This window comes from Lissotriton helveticus, chromosome 1_1 (genome assembly GCF_964261635.1).
Source record: "Lissotriton helveticus chromosome 1_1, aLisHel1.1, whole genome shotgun sequence".
NCBI classification, from domain to species: domain Eukaryota; kingdom Metazoa; phylum Chordata; class Amphibia; order Caudata; family Salamandridae; genus Lissotriton; species Lissotriton helveticus.
This window is the reverse complement of record NC_136057.1, coordinates 757,501,254-757,519,265: the sequence shown is the minus strand read 5'-3', so window position 1 is coordinate 757,519,265 and position 18,012 is coordinate 757,501,254. Positions and strand designations below refer to the sequence as shown.

The following is an 18,012-nucleotide window of genomic DNA, read 5'->3' as shown; positions in this document are numbered from 1 at the left end:
TACTGTCACCCAGTCAAGAGATCAGGGCTAGATCCAACACCGTTTTTTAGCTCATTGCACCATCCCAGTTTCAGAACCCGGCTGTATGCAAATTAGTCTGTCCCTGGCCCAGTGCATCATGGGAACAGGGCAGACCAGACTACAAAAGCCAATTCTTACACTGGGAAGGAAACAAGCTTCCGGGGACCGGTTTCTGCCATTTCAGGCGTCTTCGGCCCGGCTTGCTTGAATCCTGATGGTGCAATGAGCAAGGGACTCACATCTGAGTATACCCTTCCACGCTTGGGGTGGACAAAATTATTTACAACAAGGGGTGGTGATGGACAGAGTCTCTGAATTAAGCAGAGTACTGTCACCCAGTCAAGAGATCAGGGCTAGATCCAACACAGTTTTTTAGCTCATTGCACCATCCCAGTTTCAGAACCCGGCTGTATGCAAATTAGTCTGTCCCTGGCCCAGTGCATCATGGGAACAGGGCAGACCAGACTACAAAAGCCAATTCTTACACTGGGAAGAACACAAGCTTCCGGGGACCGGTTTCTGCCATTTCAGGCGTCTTCGGCCCGGCTTGCTTGAATCCTGATGGTGCAATGAGCAAGGGACTCACATCTGAGTATACCCTTCCACGCTTAGGGTGGACAAAATTTTTACAACAAGGGGTGGTGATGGACAGAGTCTCTGAATTAAGCAGAGTACTGTCACCCAGTCAAGAGATCAGGGCTAGATCCAACACCGTTTTTTAGCTCATTGCACCATCCCAGTTTCAGAACCCGGCTGTATGCAAATTAGTCTGTCCCTGGCCCAGTGCATCATGGGAACAGGGCAGACCAGACTACAAAAGCCAATTCTTACACTGGGAAGGAAACAAGCTTCCGGGGACCGGTTTCTGCCATTTCAGGCGTCTTCGGCCCGGCTTGCTTGAATCCTGATGGTGCAATGAGCAAGGGACTCACATCTGAGTATACCCTTCCACGCTTAGGGTGGACAAAATTATTTACAACAAGGGGTGGTGATGGACAGAGTCTCTGAATTAAGCAGAGTACTGTCACCCAGTAAAGTGATCAGGGCTAGATCCAACACCGTTTTTTAGCTCATTGCACCATCCCAGTTTCAGAACCCGGCTGTATGCAAATTAGTCTGTCCCTGGCCCAGTGCATCTTGGGAACAGGGCAGACCAGACTACAAAAGCCAATTCTTACACTGGGAAGGAAACAAGCTTCCGGGGACCGGTTTCTGCCATTTCAGGCGTCTTCGGCCCGGCTTGCTTGAATCCTGATAGTGCAATGAGCAAGGGACTCACATCTGAGTATACCCTTCCACGCTTGGGGTGGACAAAATTATTTACAACAAGGGGTGGTGATGGACAGAGTCTCTGAATTAAGCAGAGTACTGTCACCCAGTCAAGAGATCAGGGCTAGATCCAACACCGTTTTTTAGCTCATTGCACCATCCCAGTTTCAGAACCCGGCTGTATGCAAATTAGTCTGTCCCTGGCCCAGTGCATCATGGGAACAGGGCAGACCAGACTACAAAAGCCAATTCTTACACTGGGAAGGAAACAAGCTTCCTGGGACCGGTTTCTGCCATTTCAGGCGTCTTCGGCCCGGCTTGCTTGAATCCTGATGGTGCAATGAGCAAGGGACTCACATCTGAGTATACCCTTCCATGCTTGGGGTGGACAAAATTATTTACAACAAGGGGTGGTGATGGACAGAGTCTCTGAATTAAGCAGAGTACTGTCACCCAGTCAAGAGATCAGGGCTAGATCCAACACCGGAACAAGGAATCTTGTCATAGTATTTAAGAGCAAGGCAGTCATTGATTACTTCCCTAGTGAATTTTGTTCCTGCTTTACTCCAGATAATATACCACCCAATTATAACACCCTGTTCAATTATATCTTCAATATAAATTGTATCTAGTTCTCTATAAGTAGTATAGGTTGGTACTGTATGGAGAACAGCCAATAGTCCACACAAAAAGGAGTTTTCCTGTAATTTCAGCATTGAGTGCTCCGCCATGCCCCAAATAGTTGCCTCATTGGTGTCCTTGAGAATGCATGTACTTCTATACAACTGCAACATCTCATGTATTGGTTTGTTTCCTATTTTCGTAGCAAATCTAAACAAAGCCTCAAATGTTCTTGTGCAGTTAGAGTATGACCAAGTAGGAAAAGTTAGGAACTTCTTCCAATTTGTGGCCCCTCACATAGTGGCGTTTTACTTCACTTTTCTCCTTCCACACACCATAATAAAGGTTTTTGTCAGATTTGATTTTAAATCTTTCTGCTCCATAGCTGTGGCAAATCTATTGATCAACTGTTGTAGACCATTTGCAGTTCTCGTTATCAGAACCGCATCGTCAGCATATAGGAGCATGAAAGTGGGTTGAGAATCTACTCTGGGCGCCTCAGCATTTATCACTTGCAACGGCCCCTCAAACCCAATTTAAATTGAGAGAAATTGGAAGGGTTCTAAGACACAACCTTGTCTTAGTCCTCTGGCGACCCTAAAGCTTGGGGTACATTCTTGCTCTTTTCCATATCTCACTCTGGCAGTCAATGAGTTATACATCTGGGACAGGAATGAAACGATGACTTCTGGGGTGCCCATTTCAATGATGGTCTTCCACAGTTTACTGTGGTTGACCAAATCAAAAGCGTTGCTAGGATCAGCACAGCAGAGATATGTCCCTGCCTGGCTACTGTTTATTTGGAAATTAAAAAATGGAGGTTGGTGGATTACTTTAATGTGCCAATATCCTTCCTAAAACCCAGGTATCCTATCTATCCAAAATGATTTGCCCCATTATTTTTACTGATTAATCTGAAAGCGATATCGTACGATAGCACTTGGCCCTCCCCGTCCCCTCTTTTGAATGTAAGTACTATTATTAAGTCTGTCCAAGTAGATGAGATAGGCCATTGAGCCACTGCATTAAATTCCTGCGTCAGAATTGCTGCCCACAAAGCTATGCAATAATTAAATGCATCCACTGGAACCTCATCAGGGCTAGGAGTTTTATTGGAGGAGGACTTTTCGTTGGCAATTACCACCTCTTCTAGGCTGACTGCTTGTAAGGGGGATGATTCAATGCAACATTGTCACCTTCAGGGAAGACAGGTTGAACTATCTTTATGGAATGGAGAATTAATTATTTTCCTAATTACCTATATAAATGGAGTGACATTACCTAATAGCGAATCGCAAAATGTAATGCAACTCCTACATGCATAAGGAATTGTGACCTAAATAGCGTTTCCTTAAAAATCGCTATTTAGGAATCGTAATTCCTTATCTTGATGCATGTGACCCCGAGTGATTTAACTTCCTTCTTATCCCTCTGTAATTGCCGTAGGGCCTTTTAGAGTTTTCAATTTAATTGTGTGTAGTGGTGATCATACCAGCCAAATTCTCTTGCTTTGTCCTCTTGTTAATCTTTTTTAAATTGTCTGCAATAGCAGAAGTAATCTAACTAAAAGCTAGCACAATTTTATCTGAGGAGGCCGCTGGTTCTGTACAAACTTACAAGTCCTCCTTGTTGCTTTTGCCACTTTTTCAAGGAGGGCTGTTTCAATCAATCAATCAATCAATCAAAGGCATTTATACCGCGCACTACTCACCCGGAGGGTCTCAAGGCGCTTTGGGGGGGGGGGGTCCGCTACTGCTCGAACAGCCAGGTCTTGAGCTTCTTCCTGAAGGAGAGGTGGTCTTGGGTCAGGCGTAGGTCGGTCGGGAGGGAGTTCCAAGTCTTGGCGGCCAGGTGGGAGAAGGACCTTCCTCCTGTTGTCGCTCTGCGGATGCGGGGGACGGCGGCGAGGGCATGATTGGTCGAGCGGAGATGGCGTTTGGGAGCGTAGAAGTTGAGGCGGCTGTTGAGGTAGGTCGGGCCTTGGTTGTGTAGGGCTTTGTGTGCGTGGGTGAGGAGCCGGAAGGTGATTCTTTTGTTGATCGGGAGCCAGTGCAGGTCTCTCAGGTGTCTGGAGATGTGGCTTCGTCTGGGGACGTCAAGGATGAGTCTCGCCGAGGCGTTCTGGATCCGCTGGAGTCTCTTCTGGAGCTTGGCGGTGGTTCCGGCGTAGAGGGCGTTGCCATAGTCCAGTCGGCTGGTGCTAGGGCCTGGGTGACCGTCTTCCTGGTCTCGGTGGGGATCCACCGGAAGATCTTACGTAGCATGCGCAGGATGTTGAAACAGGACGAGGAGGTGGCGTTGACTTGTCTGGTCATGGAGAGGGAGGAGTCCAGGATGAAGCCCAGGTTGCGTGCGTGGTCTGTCGGTTTGGGTGCGTTGCCCAGGGCGGGGGGCCACCAGGAGTCATCCCAGGCGGAGGGTGAGGAGCCCAGGATGAGGACTTCCGTCTTGTCTGTGTTCAGTTTCAGGCGGCTGGTCGTCATCCACTCGGCCACGTCTTTCATCCCTTCATGTAGGTTGGCTCTGGCGGTGGCGGGGTCGTTGGTCAGGGAGAGGATCAGCTGGGTGTCATCGGCGTAGGAGATGATGTTCAGGTTGTGTTGGCGTGCGATGGCTGCAAGGGGGCTCATGTAGACGTTGAAGAGGGTGGGGCTGAGCGAGGAGCCTTGGGGAACGCCGCAGATGACTTCCGTGGCTTCTGATCTGAATGGGGGCAGGCGGACTCTCTGTGTCCTTCCGGCGAGGAAGGAGGTGATCCATTCCAGTGCTTTCTCCTCGATTCCGACGTTGCTGAGGCGCTGCACTAGGGTGCGGTGGCAGACAGTGTCGAATGCCGCGGAGAGGTCCAGGAGGATGAGGGCCGCTGTTTCTCCGTTGTCCAGCAGGGTTCGGATGTCGTCGGTGGCAGCGATGAGGGCGGTCTCGGTGCTGTGGTTGGCCGGAAGCCTGATTGAGATGGGTCGAGGGATCCAGTCGTCTCGAGGAAGGCTGCCAGTTGCTTGTTGACGGTCTTCTCGATGACTTTGGCTGGAAACGGGAGGAGCGAGATGGGGCGGTAGTTCTTGAGTTCGGTGGGGTCCGCCGTTGGTTTCTTTAGTAGAGCGCTGAGTTCGGCGTGCTTCCAGCTCTCAGGGAAGGTGGCGGTGTCGAAGGAGGTGTTGATGATGTCCCGCAGGTGGGGTGGGATGACAGCGTCGGCCTTGTTGAAGGTCATTAATCCCCGTCCACTTTAGGCTAATCCAATGTTTCTTTGCAATATCAATCTGAGTAGCCATCTGGGATGCTAAAAAGATTTACATCATTCATTTAAAGCATTATATGGTCAATATATGAACTGGGCCTATTCCCTTGGAAAGTTGCCAGAGGGGCTTTGCCTCTAACATCACTTTATGTCAACAGTTCCAGATTATACTTATATAGTAATTCATTTATCTAGGCATTTAATCTTATTGGGCAAGGGTTTGTGTACATTTCTGAATCAATTAAAGTGATTACCAAAAAGTGAATATTTAAGGTTTATGGTGCACATAAAATGCATCGGGTTCCACAAAACTATCACTCTTACTATTTTAGTCTCTACAAAAGAGACATTTTTTTTAATGAAAAGATTTCTCATTTGTCGATTTTAGTTTGATGTTTTAGATATCATTTATTTCTGATCTCTTCACATTCAGTAAGACAGACATGCGTATCTGTTTAATCCTACTTAGATCGACTAACTGCAACACAATGATTGGTTGTTGATAAGACAAGTATTCTTTGTTGCGTGTTAAGTCTGTCAAAGAGCTGAAAAGACACCTCAAAACTATTTACACTTTCCGTCACGATTTCAATGTTTTCCCCCTTCTCTTAAGGCTCAACCCTTTCCCAATCTAATAGGCAAATATAATTACAGTGTAGCATTGCCCAATAACAGCGTCATGATCACAACCTTTGGTTTGTACTAAATACCAGTTGTCAATCCTTTTAAATCAGTGCACCAGCACAAAAGAGGGTAGCATTTGTCAATTGATTTTCCTTATCATTAAGGCAATACTGATTACTGTGTTTGTCAACCGCGTATTTCCTTTGTGAGCATACTGCATTAAGTCCGGTGTGGCTTCAACATGACATCTGCTGGCTGATTTCACTTTGCTCAGTGCCCTAGGCATTAACTTTAGAACTAGCCAAATAATGTTACCTTTAATTGTGGCATGGAATAATTAAGTAAAATAAATTTGGACTGTTAATCTCAATTAATACAAAACACATTTCTGCTAACAGTTAAAAAGAATTGCCTGTGTATGCAAGGAAGGAATTCTTCATTTTTAGGTCGAACCTACCAGGCAGCGCAAGCTGTGTTCTTTCAAAAGACCAGATGTGGACTTACCAAGGAATGAATGAATGAATGAAAAGACATTTGTAGAGCGCATGGCTACCCGGGAGTGTCCCAGCGCTGAGAGCAAACACAGAGGAGACTGAAGCTAAAGTAACAGAAGAGTCTTGAGATGTTTACGGAAGATCAGGTGATTGGTGGTTGTGTGCAGGTGAAGTGGCAGGGAGTTCCAGAGCTTGGCGGCATTGTAGGAAAAAAGTTGTCCGCTGCTTCTAGCATTCTTTACTCTGAGGACCTCAGCCAGGCGTAGTTCATCTGACCGGAGTTTTCTGTTTGCTTTGTATGGGTGGATCAATGTTGAGTTTATGGAGGGGCCAGTTCCTGACAGAGTTTGGTGCGCTATGCACAGAGTTTTGAATCTGATGCATTCTTGCACTGGGAGCCAGTGGGGGACCCTATTGAGGGTTTTGCTGATTGTCTATTGGATGCTCCTCTCAGAAGTCTAGCGGTGCTGTTTTGGACTAGCTGGAGTTTGGAGATAACTGAGGAGGGAGTGCCCAGATATAGTGCGTTCCCGTAATCCAGTTTGGAAAGTATGAGTGATTGAACCAGTACCTTTTTTGCTAGAGTGGGGAGAAGAGGGAAGATTTTGTGGGTCATTTTGAGTAGGCAGAAAGAGGTCGCTGCTGTCTTCCTGGCCTGTGTCCTGAAATTCAGTTCCTGGTCCAGCCAGATGCCCAGGCTCTTGATCTCAGATTTTGGAGCCGGTGGGGGACCCATGCCCGTAGGCCACATCAGGCTGGGGTTGAAGCTAAGAGGATTCCCCAGAACCATGATCTCCGCTTTTCTGCCGTTAAGTTTGAGCTGGGATGTGTCCATCCACCTCGATATGTCTTCTAGGCAGGTGTGGAGGCTGTTAGCTTTATGGTCTGCCTGGTTGAGCGCGACCACCAGTTACGTGTCGTCCGCAGAGGGCACTATGCGGATATTTGAGGGTGCTTGGGGCAATGACATGTCCATACTTTTTTAATTTTAGAAAAACTGTTTCCTTACTTTTTGTAAGAAGACAACCGTCCCGGGACGGCTGAGAGATTAAATGCTTCTGCTGAAATATAAGGCAGACAAGCACTCTTGCCAGGGTGCTTGCTTCCCGTAAAGAAAAGTAAATGTGCGCAACTGGTCAATCTGCAAATGTAAAGGGAGCTTAGAAGTCGGTAGTGGCTTTAATTGATGGTATCACTTGATGCTTCCTGATGACACATATTTATACTTTTTGAGAGATATTGTAAGGGAGCTACCAGCTAAGCTGTGAAGAGTGTGATTTTAAAAGACAGTTATATAAATAAATGCACTACGTGCAGTCTGGGTATTACTAAAATCTATATTTTGGAAGCACTTTTTTTATCTTAAACCTTTTTGCACAATTTTTAGCAGCCTAATGCAAGTGTAAAATAATAGTCTATGTGTTCACAGTACATTCTGTCACAGACTGGGACCTAGTAGCCCTAAAGATTCACAAGTCACTATTATCCACTGCACCAACCAGGATTACATTTTGTGGCTTGCTGGTGCAATGAATTAACGAAGATGTTTCATGCATTTCCCAACTTACTTGCATTTAATTTTCATTTAAGCTGCGCTTTATTTTTTATGTAGTTACCTGGAGGTGAAGGACAGAAAAGTTACAGAATATTTTGTTTTTTAGCCATGCTTTTTACTACGCTCCAATGCTCAATCACCACATCCTCATTGCTTGCAGGATCACAGTTCCCATACTGTTGTTAATGCACTTCAACCACTGATTACATCCATTCTATAAATCACAAATAATCTTCAAAACATTACATTTGTCTGTGTTGGCAAAGTTGTTAAGTGCAAAGAGTGGCATAGCTAAGAGGGAGCGTGGGCTGTATGCCAAGGGTGGCACTGTTTTTGGGGCAGCGGAGGTGAGCAAGTTATGTCTGTCGACTACCCCCCCCCACAAACAAGTCATCCACCAGCCACCCTCCCCTCGAAACAAGTCGTCCATTGGCCACCCCCACCCGCTCTTACCTGCACAGGGCAGCAAACTTAAGGTCGCCCGGGTGGCACTAGTTCTAGTTAGCCACTAACTGCAAATGCAGTATTGCAGGTTGAGGGGATTGCAGTATCACTTGTCCGCCATGTCACGTGGGGTGGCTGCCATGGTTTCTGCTGGCAGAGAGCATACCCAGGGCTCTTTACAGAGGTCTCAGCCACCTCAAAAGACCTGTTTATACCGATGCCGTTTCCCTCCATCTGCCTGTTAGTCAGGGCTCGAGTAAGGGGTACACGCAGGTACACGGCGTCCCCCCACTCTTTTCACAGGGTGGGTGCCGTCCCCCCTGCTAAGATGCTGGGCCCCATAGAAATATGCTGAATGTGTCCCGGTGTAATTTTCAGACACCGGGACACGTTCAGCACGTCACGTCATGAGGTCATTTGCATATTGTCAGTTCCCCCTCTTCTTTTTATAGGACTTGAGCCCTGCTGTTAGTGCCGCTGTAGATGTTACAATTCGGTCTGTCCACGTATGCACTCTTACAACCAGAAATACCTAAAACGAGATTTCATCCTAAACTCCTTATTTTATTCGGGAAACGGCTTTTACAACGAAGCCGTTTCCACGAAATCTTTAACCACGCATGCTGTACAACGCATGCGTGGTTACAACTAATGCCTTTACCACGCATGCCTTTACTACGATGTTTGTAGTAAAGGCATATGTGGTAAAAGTAAAAAAAAAAGGGGGGGGCTTGGGGTGGTCTCCCCCCCAAATAAAACAACTCACCATAAGTCACGTCGGCATCAGAGTCGATTAAGAGAAATCGGTAAAAATATGCCGTTTTCTCTTCACGACGTATGACGTCACCACGCAAATAGTCGGTGAAAGGTTTATGCGTGCTAAACGAATTCCGTTGTAAGGCATGCGTTGCAACGGAATTCGTTGTATCATCATATATTCATTTTATTCGAATAGCTTTTTACAGGCATTGGTTTAACACAAAGCCAAGTCAGCCATAGAGGCTTCTGCGGTTCACGCTGCTCTGCCCCCTCCCATCAGCCTCCGCTCTTCTTTGTGGCTTCAGGTACCAGCACCTGGGACACTTAGGACGATAAATGGAGTGAGCGCTGATTGGGTCTCTTGCGGGAGGGTGTTCGGTTGTTATATGGAGCCATTACCACCACTCGAGTTCTCTTAACCCTCCTGGTATCGGAGTAATAGACATGGCAGCTTCAGAATGATCGGGCCTCGCTTTTATGGATTTTTGAAAAGGAGTGATGTACTGAGCCGCCGGATGCAGCGGGCTGCGAGAGAATCCATCGTTTTGTTTAATGAAAGGATAAAAGGCACCAGGGCCCAATTTATTATCCCGCTTTTCCCCCTGTAAGGCAAAATACAAAAGCATGTTTTCAAAAAAGAATCATTATGATGAAAGGGCCTTGCCAGCCACGGCCGATCTCGGCCCCCCTCGCATTAGCATGAGTTAATACTAATGTCGTGTAATGCAATGTGCTAATGTATTCCTTGCAGCTGGACGAGGGCTGGCTGGATGATGAAAGGAGCGAATATCTGGAGGAGTTGAACATGGAAATGCTGGAGGAACAACAGGACGAGGTGATGCCGTACACAGCCGGCGAGGTGGCGCAGGTAAGGAGAACAGAATTAGCACAGGAAGGATGCCCTTTTGTACTTCCTAATAACTGAGCGCGCTGCAATCAAAGCCCTGTTTAATGAGTTGTTTTTTCTCTGCTGGGACCGGAAAATCTACTCTTAAACGAACCAGAGGCAGTGCAAGCCGATGTGAGATGAGAGTATGTATTCTGTATGTTCGGGGACACAATACAGATGTCACAGAGCCCTTGTCAGCCATGCCTTGCTATAGTAGACTAGAGGTCCTGGCAGCATAGGCACACTCGGGGCTTAGGCGTCAGGTACTGTTTTCACAAAATATGTGTTACACTAAGTAGTGATATCAGGCTGTCAAGTAATTCTAAAACGAGGCAGGGCCTGGGTGAAGAGAGCGAGGGAGAAACCTGTAACAATAATTATAATCAGATAGAAAATCAGATGTCTGAGCCCTCCTTGCTTTCACTGATTAGCATATAGAATAAATGATAGGGGACATGGATGGGGCAGAAGGCACCTAGAGATTTAAATATCACGGTGATGAGGTATGCGATGCTATCGCGGTCTAGTAAAATTACTCACGTTATTAGGATCTGTGTAATGTTTATATGTAGCAAATTAAAAACAGCCCATTACCAATCCAATCACAGGTCCCTTGTAAATCGTCTGATTCCCATAAAGCCGCCACCTCAGAATCCCACCGGTAATTATATCAGTAATGGGCAGAGTTGTATGTTTAATAAGGCGCATTTGCTTGAAAATGACTCTGTTTCCCTGAAAGTAATTTGTAACAAAAGCATAGTGGGAATTGTAATCCATCCTGTACACACCAGTGGAATTACTGCCAAGTGAAACCAGTGATAGATAATTTCATCTATTAACAGAGCCGCACACATTCTCATTCCACAATCTGATTAGACACAGGACTAGAAATGATGACATTTTGGCCCTGGGGTCAGTTTAGTGAGGTGGAATCGCCCATCCAAACTTCTAGCTAGGTGCATGACAATATCAAGGTGAGTCGTTTTTCTTCTCCTCACCACCCTGATCTCCGCCATGACTTCCTTCTCAGATCTGTTCAAGATCATGGCCGTCTCCTCTGCCTTGTCTCCCTCTCTTTTCTCCGAGTCCCCAGCCGTCTTGCACTGTACCCCTTGACTCGGTTATTCAAATGGTCTGTGCCCAGTCCATATGGTGAGGTGGTGGACTGTAAACCTCCTACTGCTGATTGGGCCACTGTCAAAACCCTATTATCTCTGTATGTCTTGGAAAAACCTTGCTTTAAAATGTTTATTTTTTTGTGCCGCACACTGAGCATTACTATTGTCTCCAAGCACTAACAGGGCGCCATCTAATACAGGGGTGTGTGTCGAAGATACATTGACTGTCCCCGGCACTGGCGTGGGGGAAGAACAGCAATTACATATGCAGTGACAACAAGTATGTTGTACAAAGAAAATCTGACCACCATTTTCATTGTTGGAACAATACATCAGCTATGAGTTGTCAGATCATACAGGGGTGCATGGCCACTAATATCCTACCACTGGAGCATCCGTGGGTGTGGTTTGGTGGGTGTTGAGCAGAGAGATGAGCCCACTTTTCATATGGTATGTGTATCTTAATTCACTCATGAGAAACAAGAGTGACAGAGCAACACAGAGAGAAAGAAAGAGCTGTTGAAAACACAACCTAGTAAACGAGCTACTTTCTGCACCCAAATTCAACAATGGAACATGGTGTTTTTTTTTCTCATATCTTTTTCTTCCTCTCCTCGCACTCTTTTTGTCAGTGGCGCCTCTTTCTCTAGTTCTCTACCTTCTATCTATAGGCTTTCTTGGATGCACGCTCCACTTCATGTCTGAATTCAGACAGAAGTCGCGCAGTATCAATGAAGGACATTCTAGTTGGAAAGACTCCAGTCACATGTCAACACATGTCAGAAATTGCATTTCAACAAATTTGCGGTGTCTCAGCTACATGCAAGTTGAATATTAACAATCCACTAGAAACAAGACTGCCTCCAGAAAAGGCTCACTTTGCAAACTGCTGTCTTTTCACCTGCCATCTGATGTAAGCCTACTTGGAATGTCTCTGTCAGTCCTGATGATCCCCAACAAGGTCCTTTGTTTACCACAACATATTAGAGCATTGCCCTTGACTTGGCATGCGAAAATGACCACTCAAACTAAATACTACATTATGGACATCACACTTAGATTGCCACATGGGCCCTCGTACTGGCACCAAATAAAATCTAATTTCTTAGCTGAGCACATAGACCTCCGCCACTAGAGCCAATCTAACAGACAGCCAAATCAGTGAGCAGGCATAGACCATGGGGGTCACATGGTGCCATACTCTTATACTTGTAATGGACCCCACACATCTTTCATCTAATTCAACTACTTTTGCATTAGCCACTATGGCATCCCAGTGCAATTCTGAACCACCTTGTTGCCTTCATTCAGAATCACCTGCAAGTGCTTCCATCAACAGACAGAGTCTCATGCATGGCAGTCTATCCTCGGCTCTGGAATTCCATTCCATTCCACCCCCACCCCACCCCACCCCACCCCACCCCAAACTTTTACTTGTCCACTGGCCTAACAGCTCCAGAAGCACACGTGCAGCCTCAAGGCTAAAACCCTAAATTCCACAAACTTACATACTGATGCCATGTAAAACTTTCTAGAATATCCTTCCTCACTATCCTGCTGTGATCCCAGAATATCGTTGTCAGAATATTGTTTGACTTAAATATCATTTTCTAAATATTTTCTTCGAAAATATTGCCCCATTGGAGTTAATAATACGAATTCAGCGCACAATGGGGCACTATTTTTCTAAACAATATTTAGGGCATTATAGTTGTGCCAGAAGATATTTCTTTAAGCTATATTCAAATATACATCCACTAGCCCATCCACTGACCACTGTGCATCGGCCAATGCAAGGCTGGCACCAGCATGTGATAACACTGCAGTGCAAATAGCACCAAAAACAATGGTATCTTCCCTCATCTCTGGAGCCATCTATTAAAATACTTGTGCATACTAAGCATTGGCCTGATTTTATAACCACTTCCTGTAGAGGGGTAACTCATCATTATTCGAAATATTAGTATATAAAAGCTATTAAATAAAAACAGAAAATACTTACTGGCAATTCTGGCAGTGGCAGCTGGCAACTACGTTGAGTGGTGCAGCGGGCAAATGGGTGGATGTATGCACCCGCAATTACATTAACTAAATTGCCGCCATGCATTACATTATCATTCTAAAGTTAAAATGTTTAACTTTAAAATGGTCATTTTTGCAATTTAGTGCACATTAGCACATAGTCATTAAATACATAAAAAAAGTAAACAGAATGGTAACTTGCATTGCTGCACGTCTTTGCTCTGGTCCAGGTGTTCTCTCCTCCAGCCCGGACCCCAGTCAACTCCTATAACCAATCCTGGGCCTGCTCTCATGCTGTTAACCAGCATCAGAGAAGCTCCGGGAGTGGATGGAGCGGGCTCTCTCAGTGCTCCCAAGGGCACTAGAGACCTATGGTTGCTCTCAACCAAGCTGTCTCAGACGGCTGGGTTAGAGACGTTTAACGTGAGCATGTCTGGCTGGCTGTCGCAAGACAGCCAGCCAAAGTGGCTTGCACACTTTAAACTTAAATGCCCAGCCCACCACTCCCCCCTGCTGCTGCCACTCAGCAGCAATGGCCCAGCTCCGTCCTTGGACTCAGCTCTTGATGAAGGTTAGTGAAAAATAAAATAGTAATAAATTAACGTTTTTATTTTTCATTTCTGGGGAATTTTCTAGTGGCATTTTAATTAGTGGGATGACGCTTTTCCGCCCTAATGGAGGAGCCACTCCTGACTTCTGGTTTTCCATGGAGCAATTTTAACAAAATTAAAATGAAAGAAATACAATATAGGGCCATTTGCTATGTAGAAGGGACTATGAGAAGCACCAACCCAAGTATTTAAAATAAAAAAATCACCAAGAAATCTTTGAAAAAGACCTCTGAAATAATTAAGCTTTGTCCAGTTTCTCATCCTTCACTTTGAGAAATAATTTATGCCTAACTGCATTATGATTATTTAGTGTCCTCCTTGTGGAGGATATACAAGCCATTTAAAAATATCTCCTGCGTTTTGTAATTTCTTAGCAAAAAGTAGCATCTCATTGAAATATCTTGAAAAAAATGACTTTTCAGTTAGGCCTTTGTATATTTATAAACCTTTATGTCCGCAGAGTTTTTCTTTAGTTTTATTTACCCTGTCGGTTTTGTGTTACATTAGGGTCCAACCTGATCATACAGTTTTGTGACATTTTCAAATATTTATCAGCGCAAATTTTAAGAATTTAGGGCCAGATGTAGGAAGCCTAATTCCGGTCGGTAACGGCCGAAATTACAGAATTTCGGCCGCTACCAACCGGAATTAGGCTTTTCATATGTAGGGGCCTGAATTAAGGATTCGGTAATTTACCGAATCGGTAATTTAAGGAATCGGTAAATTTCCAGATTCTTCAATACCGATTCGCTAAATTACCGAATCCTGATATGTAGGGAGCACTCAAATGTGTGATTTTCCCATTTTAGGATTCGGTTTTTACCAAGAACTACAAGTTGGTGGTAAATTTCAAAAACCCTAAAAAATGCAAATGTATGCAAATAATACAGTGCCATGTGGCAGACATACATGCCCTTAGGCCATGTATGTGTGCCACATGTGCACCCATACACAATTCAGGGGTGCAACAGGGTGTCAAAGTGACACCCTGCCACCCTTCAATGTTTCCCCCCTTTTACCAAATCGGTATTTACCGATTCGGTAATTCCCATTCATTCCTATGGGCCTTACCGAATTTTACAGATTCGGTAAAATGTACAGTTTGGAAACCTACATAGCATTTACCAATTCTAAAATACCGAATCGGTATAATTGGGTATTTTAGAATCGGTAAATGCTGATTATCTACATCTGGCCCTTAGTACCATAAAACTCAAGATTCTGAAGAGTCTGAATATTTTCTTTCAGGCAGGAATTCCATTCCAGCCCCAAATTTACACCTTGGAGACACACATGTAAGCACCCTGGTATCAAGTCATGATCGCAAGAATGTTCTTTTCTGTGAAAAATTCTGCGTTTAATTATTTCATTAAAAAGGTCGCTGTTTGTTTTTTGCCTTCTATATTGAAAATCACTGCGAGAATGTAGGCTCCTGGTTCCGGATGCACAAGTACCATAAATGTAGCTATGCTTTAGGTGTAAACTACATTTACTCAACCATATTTGTTTAAGCATTTCCAATATATGCGATATCAACCATGCAACTTGCACCTTGAAAAGCTTGTCCCTATTTGTTTATAACGTTTTTTGTCTCTTGTTCCTTAGCCAAAGAAACCAGAGGAAGAAGATGGCACAACAGACACTGCCACACCTTCACCCAACAACCATGAGAAGGACAGTGGAGTGGGACCTACAGACGAGAGTTTACGCAATGAGGAGAGCTCGGAACCGGAGAATGCGCCAGATGAGCCTAACAATACATGCTTGCAGGACAAGCAAGATCTGGGGAAGAGCCAAGACACCTTAGGAAGCACTGAAGCCCAGTTCAATGAAAGTTTTATTTCTGGAGAATTGATTGACTCTGATGTCGCAGGAAACCAGGATGACGATTGCGAAAGGTTTCGTCAACTCTTAGAGCTCAAATGCAAAATCAGAAACCGTGGAGAGTATGACCTGTATTACTCAAGAAGTACAATAGAATGTAGTAGAGGTGAGAAAGAGGGTGTTGCACACGAGCTCCAGGCACTTAACGAGGAACTTAGAAATATTGAACTGGAGTGCCAAAGTATTATGCATGCTCATAGACTACAAAAAATAAGCCATCAATATAGCAATATCTGGTCAGTTCATCAAGATGAATGCAACGCTAGTGGCAACCCGCTGACACATACAGTGAATGACATTGTGGAACATCCAGGGAAATCAGACAAAGATAGTTCTAGTGCTTACAACACAGCAGAAAGCTGCCGCAGTACACCACTAACGATCGAGCGGTCTCCAGACAGCACTTTGCAGAGAATGATCAGCATTACCAACAGGAAAAATCTGAGAAGCACAATAGTGTCCAATCAGTTGTCTTCTGGGCACTGTAGCATTGAGAGCACACCAAGCAAAACCAAAACAAAAATTACAGAGCAGAGCATTGCTGTACAAAGGAGGGATAATGTTTTTGAATGCAGAAAAAGAACCGAACATGAGACACTAAATGCAGAGCATATTCCCTACCTTTCACCTTACCACAGTTCTGCATATAGGCAAGGAAACATACCCATACATGCAAGACAGTATCAAAGTTATATGCACCTAATCCAACAGAAGTCTGCAGTGGAGTACGCTCAAAGTCAGCTTAGTCTCGTAAGTGTGTGCAAAGACCCCCAGAAGCTAACAGAGCCCAGGATGGAATGGAAAGTGAAAATGAGGAGCGACGGGACACGCTACATTACAAAAAGACCAGTAAGAGACAAGTTGCTTAAAGAGCGCGCTCTAAAGATCAAGGAGGAGCGAAGTGGAATGACAACTGATGATGACACAATGAGTGAACTAAAGATGGGCCGCTACTGGAGCAAAGAAGAAAGAAAGCAACACTTGTTGCGAGCCAAGGAGCAGAGGAGGCGGCGAGAGTTTATGATGCGCAGCCGGTTAGAGTGTCTTAAAGAAAGCCCGCAGAGTGGCAGTGAAGGCAAAAAGGAAATTAACATTATTGAACTCAGTCACAAAAAAATGATGAAAAAGAGGAACAAGAAAATTCTGGACAACTGGATGACAATCCAAGAACTCATGACACATGGTGCCAAGTCTCCGGAGGGTACAAAAGTACACAATGCCTTTTTGTCAGTTACTACTGTATGAATATGGCTTTTCATATAGTATACTACCGGTTTGGGTAGACTATGATTGCCTCGTTCAATGTGGCATTTTTATATTTTTTGTGACTCTTTACAGTTTTACTTTTTGTAAGCAAAATTACTTGATAATCTCCCATTCTGTTTTTCATACAATGGTAACTTCTTTAGCTAACAATTTTATTTACCCTGCAAATTGTCCATAGAGGAGCTATTTCTATAAAATGTAAAAACAAAAAAAAAAGAGATGAGTTAATTTACTGGCCTAATGTATCCATTGTAATTAAGCTCTGGATTTATTTCTCTACTTTTCTTTTTTCTACTTGATTATCAATAATGGACACTTTTTTATATGCTTGCTTATGGGCATACCCAGACATTAATCATCCGTGTCTTATATTGCACTGTCAATAAATCATGTACCGTATAACATCATATGGCTTAAAAGTTTTTTAATGACATTGTACATTTAACCTGTAAATTACAATTGTATTTGTCCAAGTAAAGCGTGAGTGGGCAATGATGCCCTGCTGTGTAGTGGCAGTTGTCACGTAGTTAGGCAATGTATGGTAATTGTGACGATGGATGAGAAATAAATTATTGCTTACCTTTACGATTAACTATCTACAGTTTTATTTCATCAAGATTTAAAATTATATCAGCACCTCTCGGTTTACTTGAGCCATGCTTTTTACAAATTACACTAAGCTTAAACATGGCAAAAATACTGTAGACACATTCATAGTTAACTTTCAGAAGTAATTAAAACAATCTTTCAAATAGATGTTGTGAGAAAGGGCTTTATTATTTTGAATGACAGGGTGTCCACCACACTAATAAAATTACTATCTTGTTAGGTTCAGTCAAATGTTTCAGTAACTTAAACCTGAGCTCAAACCGTGGCAACTGTGGCATACAGAAGACAGGCTTACCTGAGAGAAAATCTGTGATGTATTTAGAATTAGCAAAATAGTTAAAAAGGCGAAAACATAACACAATAAAAATCACACTCCAATTTCTAAAAAGAGTTAACATTTTCATAATTCAAATCACACCAAAATGATATAAATTCAATAAGGGCAATCTGAGATATGAATTGTTAAAGAGTTAAGTGGAAAAAAAAACAAGAATAGCAAAGCCCTAACGGCAGTCAATGGTCGCGGTAGACCAGAATCCAGGCCTGATATGAGGCTAACTGTGATGAAGTGCAGATCAGTTAAAC

At 44.1% G+C, this 18,012-nt stretch overlaps 1 protein-coding gene across 1 annotated transcript in view; it reads left to right on the top strand.

Moving 5' to 3' along the window:
- Positions 1 to 17,403, top strand: part of PDZRN4 (PDZ domain containing ring finger 4) — a 575,813-nt gene extending 558,410 nt beyond the window's left edge. The window contains exons 7-8 of the mRNA XM_078655512.1: positions 9,780 to 9,896; positions 15,274 to 17,403. Coding sequence (XP_078511638.1) covers positions 9,780 to 9,896; positions 15,274 to 16,797 — 1,641 coding nt within the window. The 3' untranslated portion in view covers positions 16,798 to 17,403. The remainder of the gene's footprint in view (positions 1 to 9,779; positions 9,897 to 15,273) is intronic.
- Positions 17,404 to 18,012: the final 609 nt, after the last annotated feature.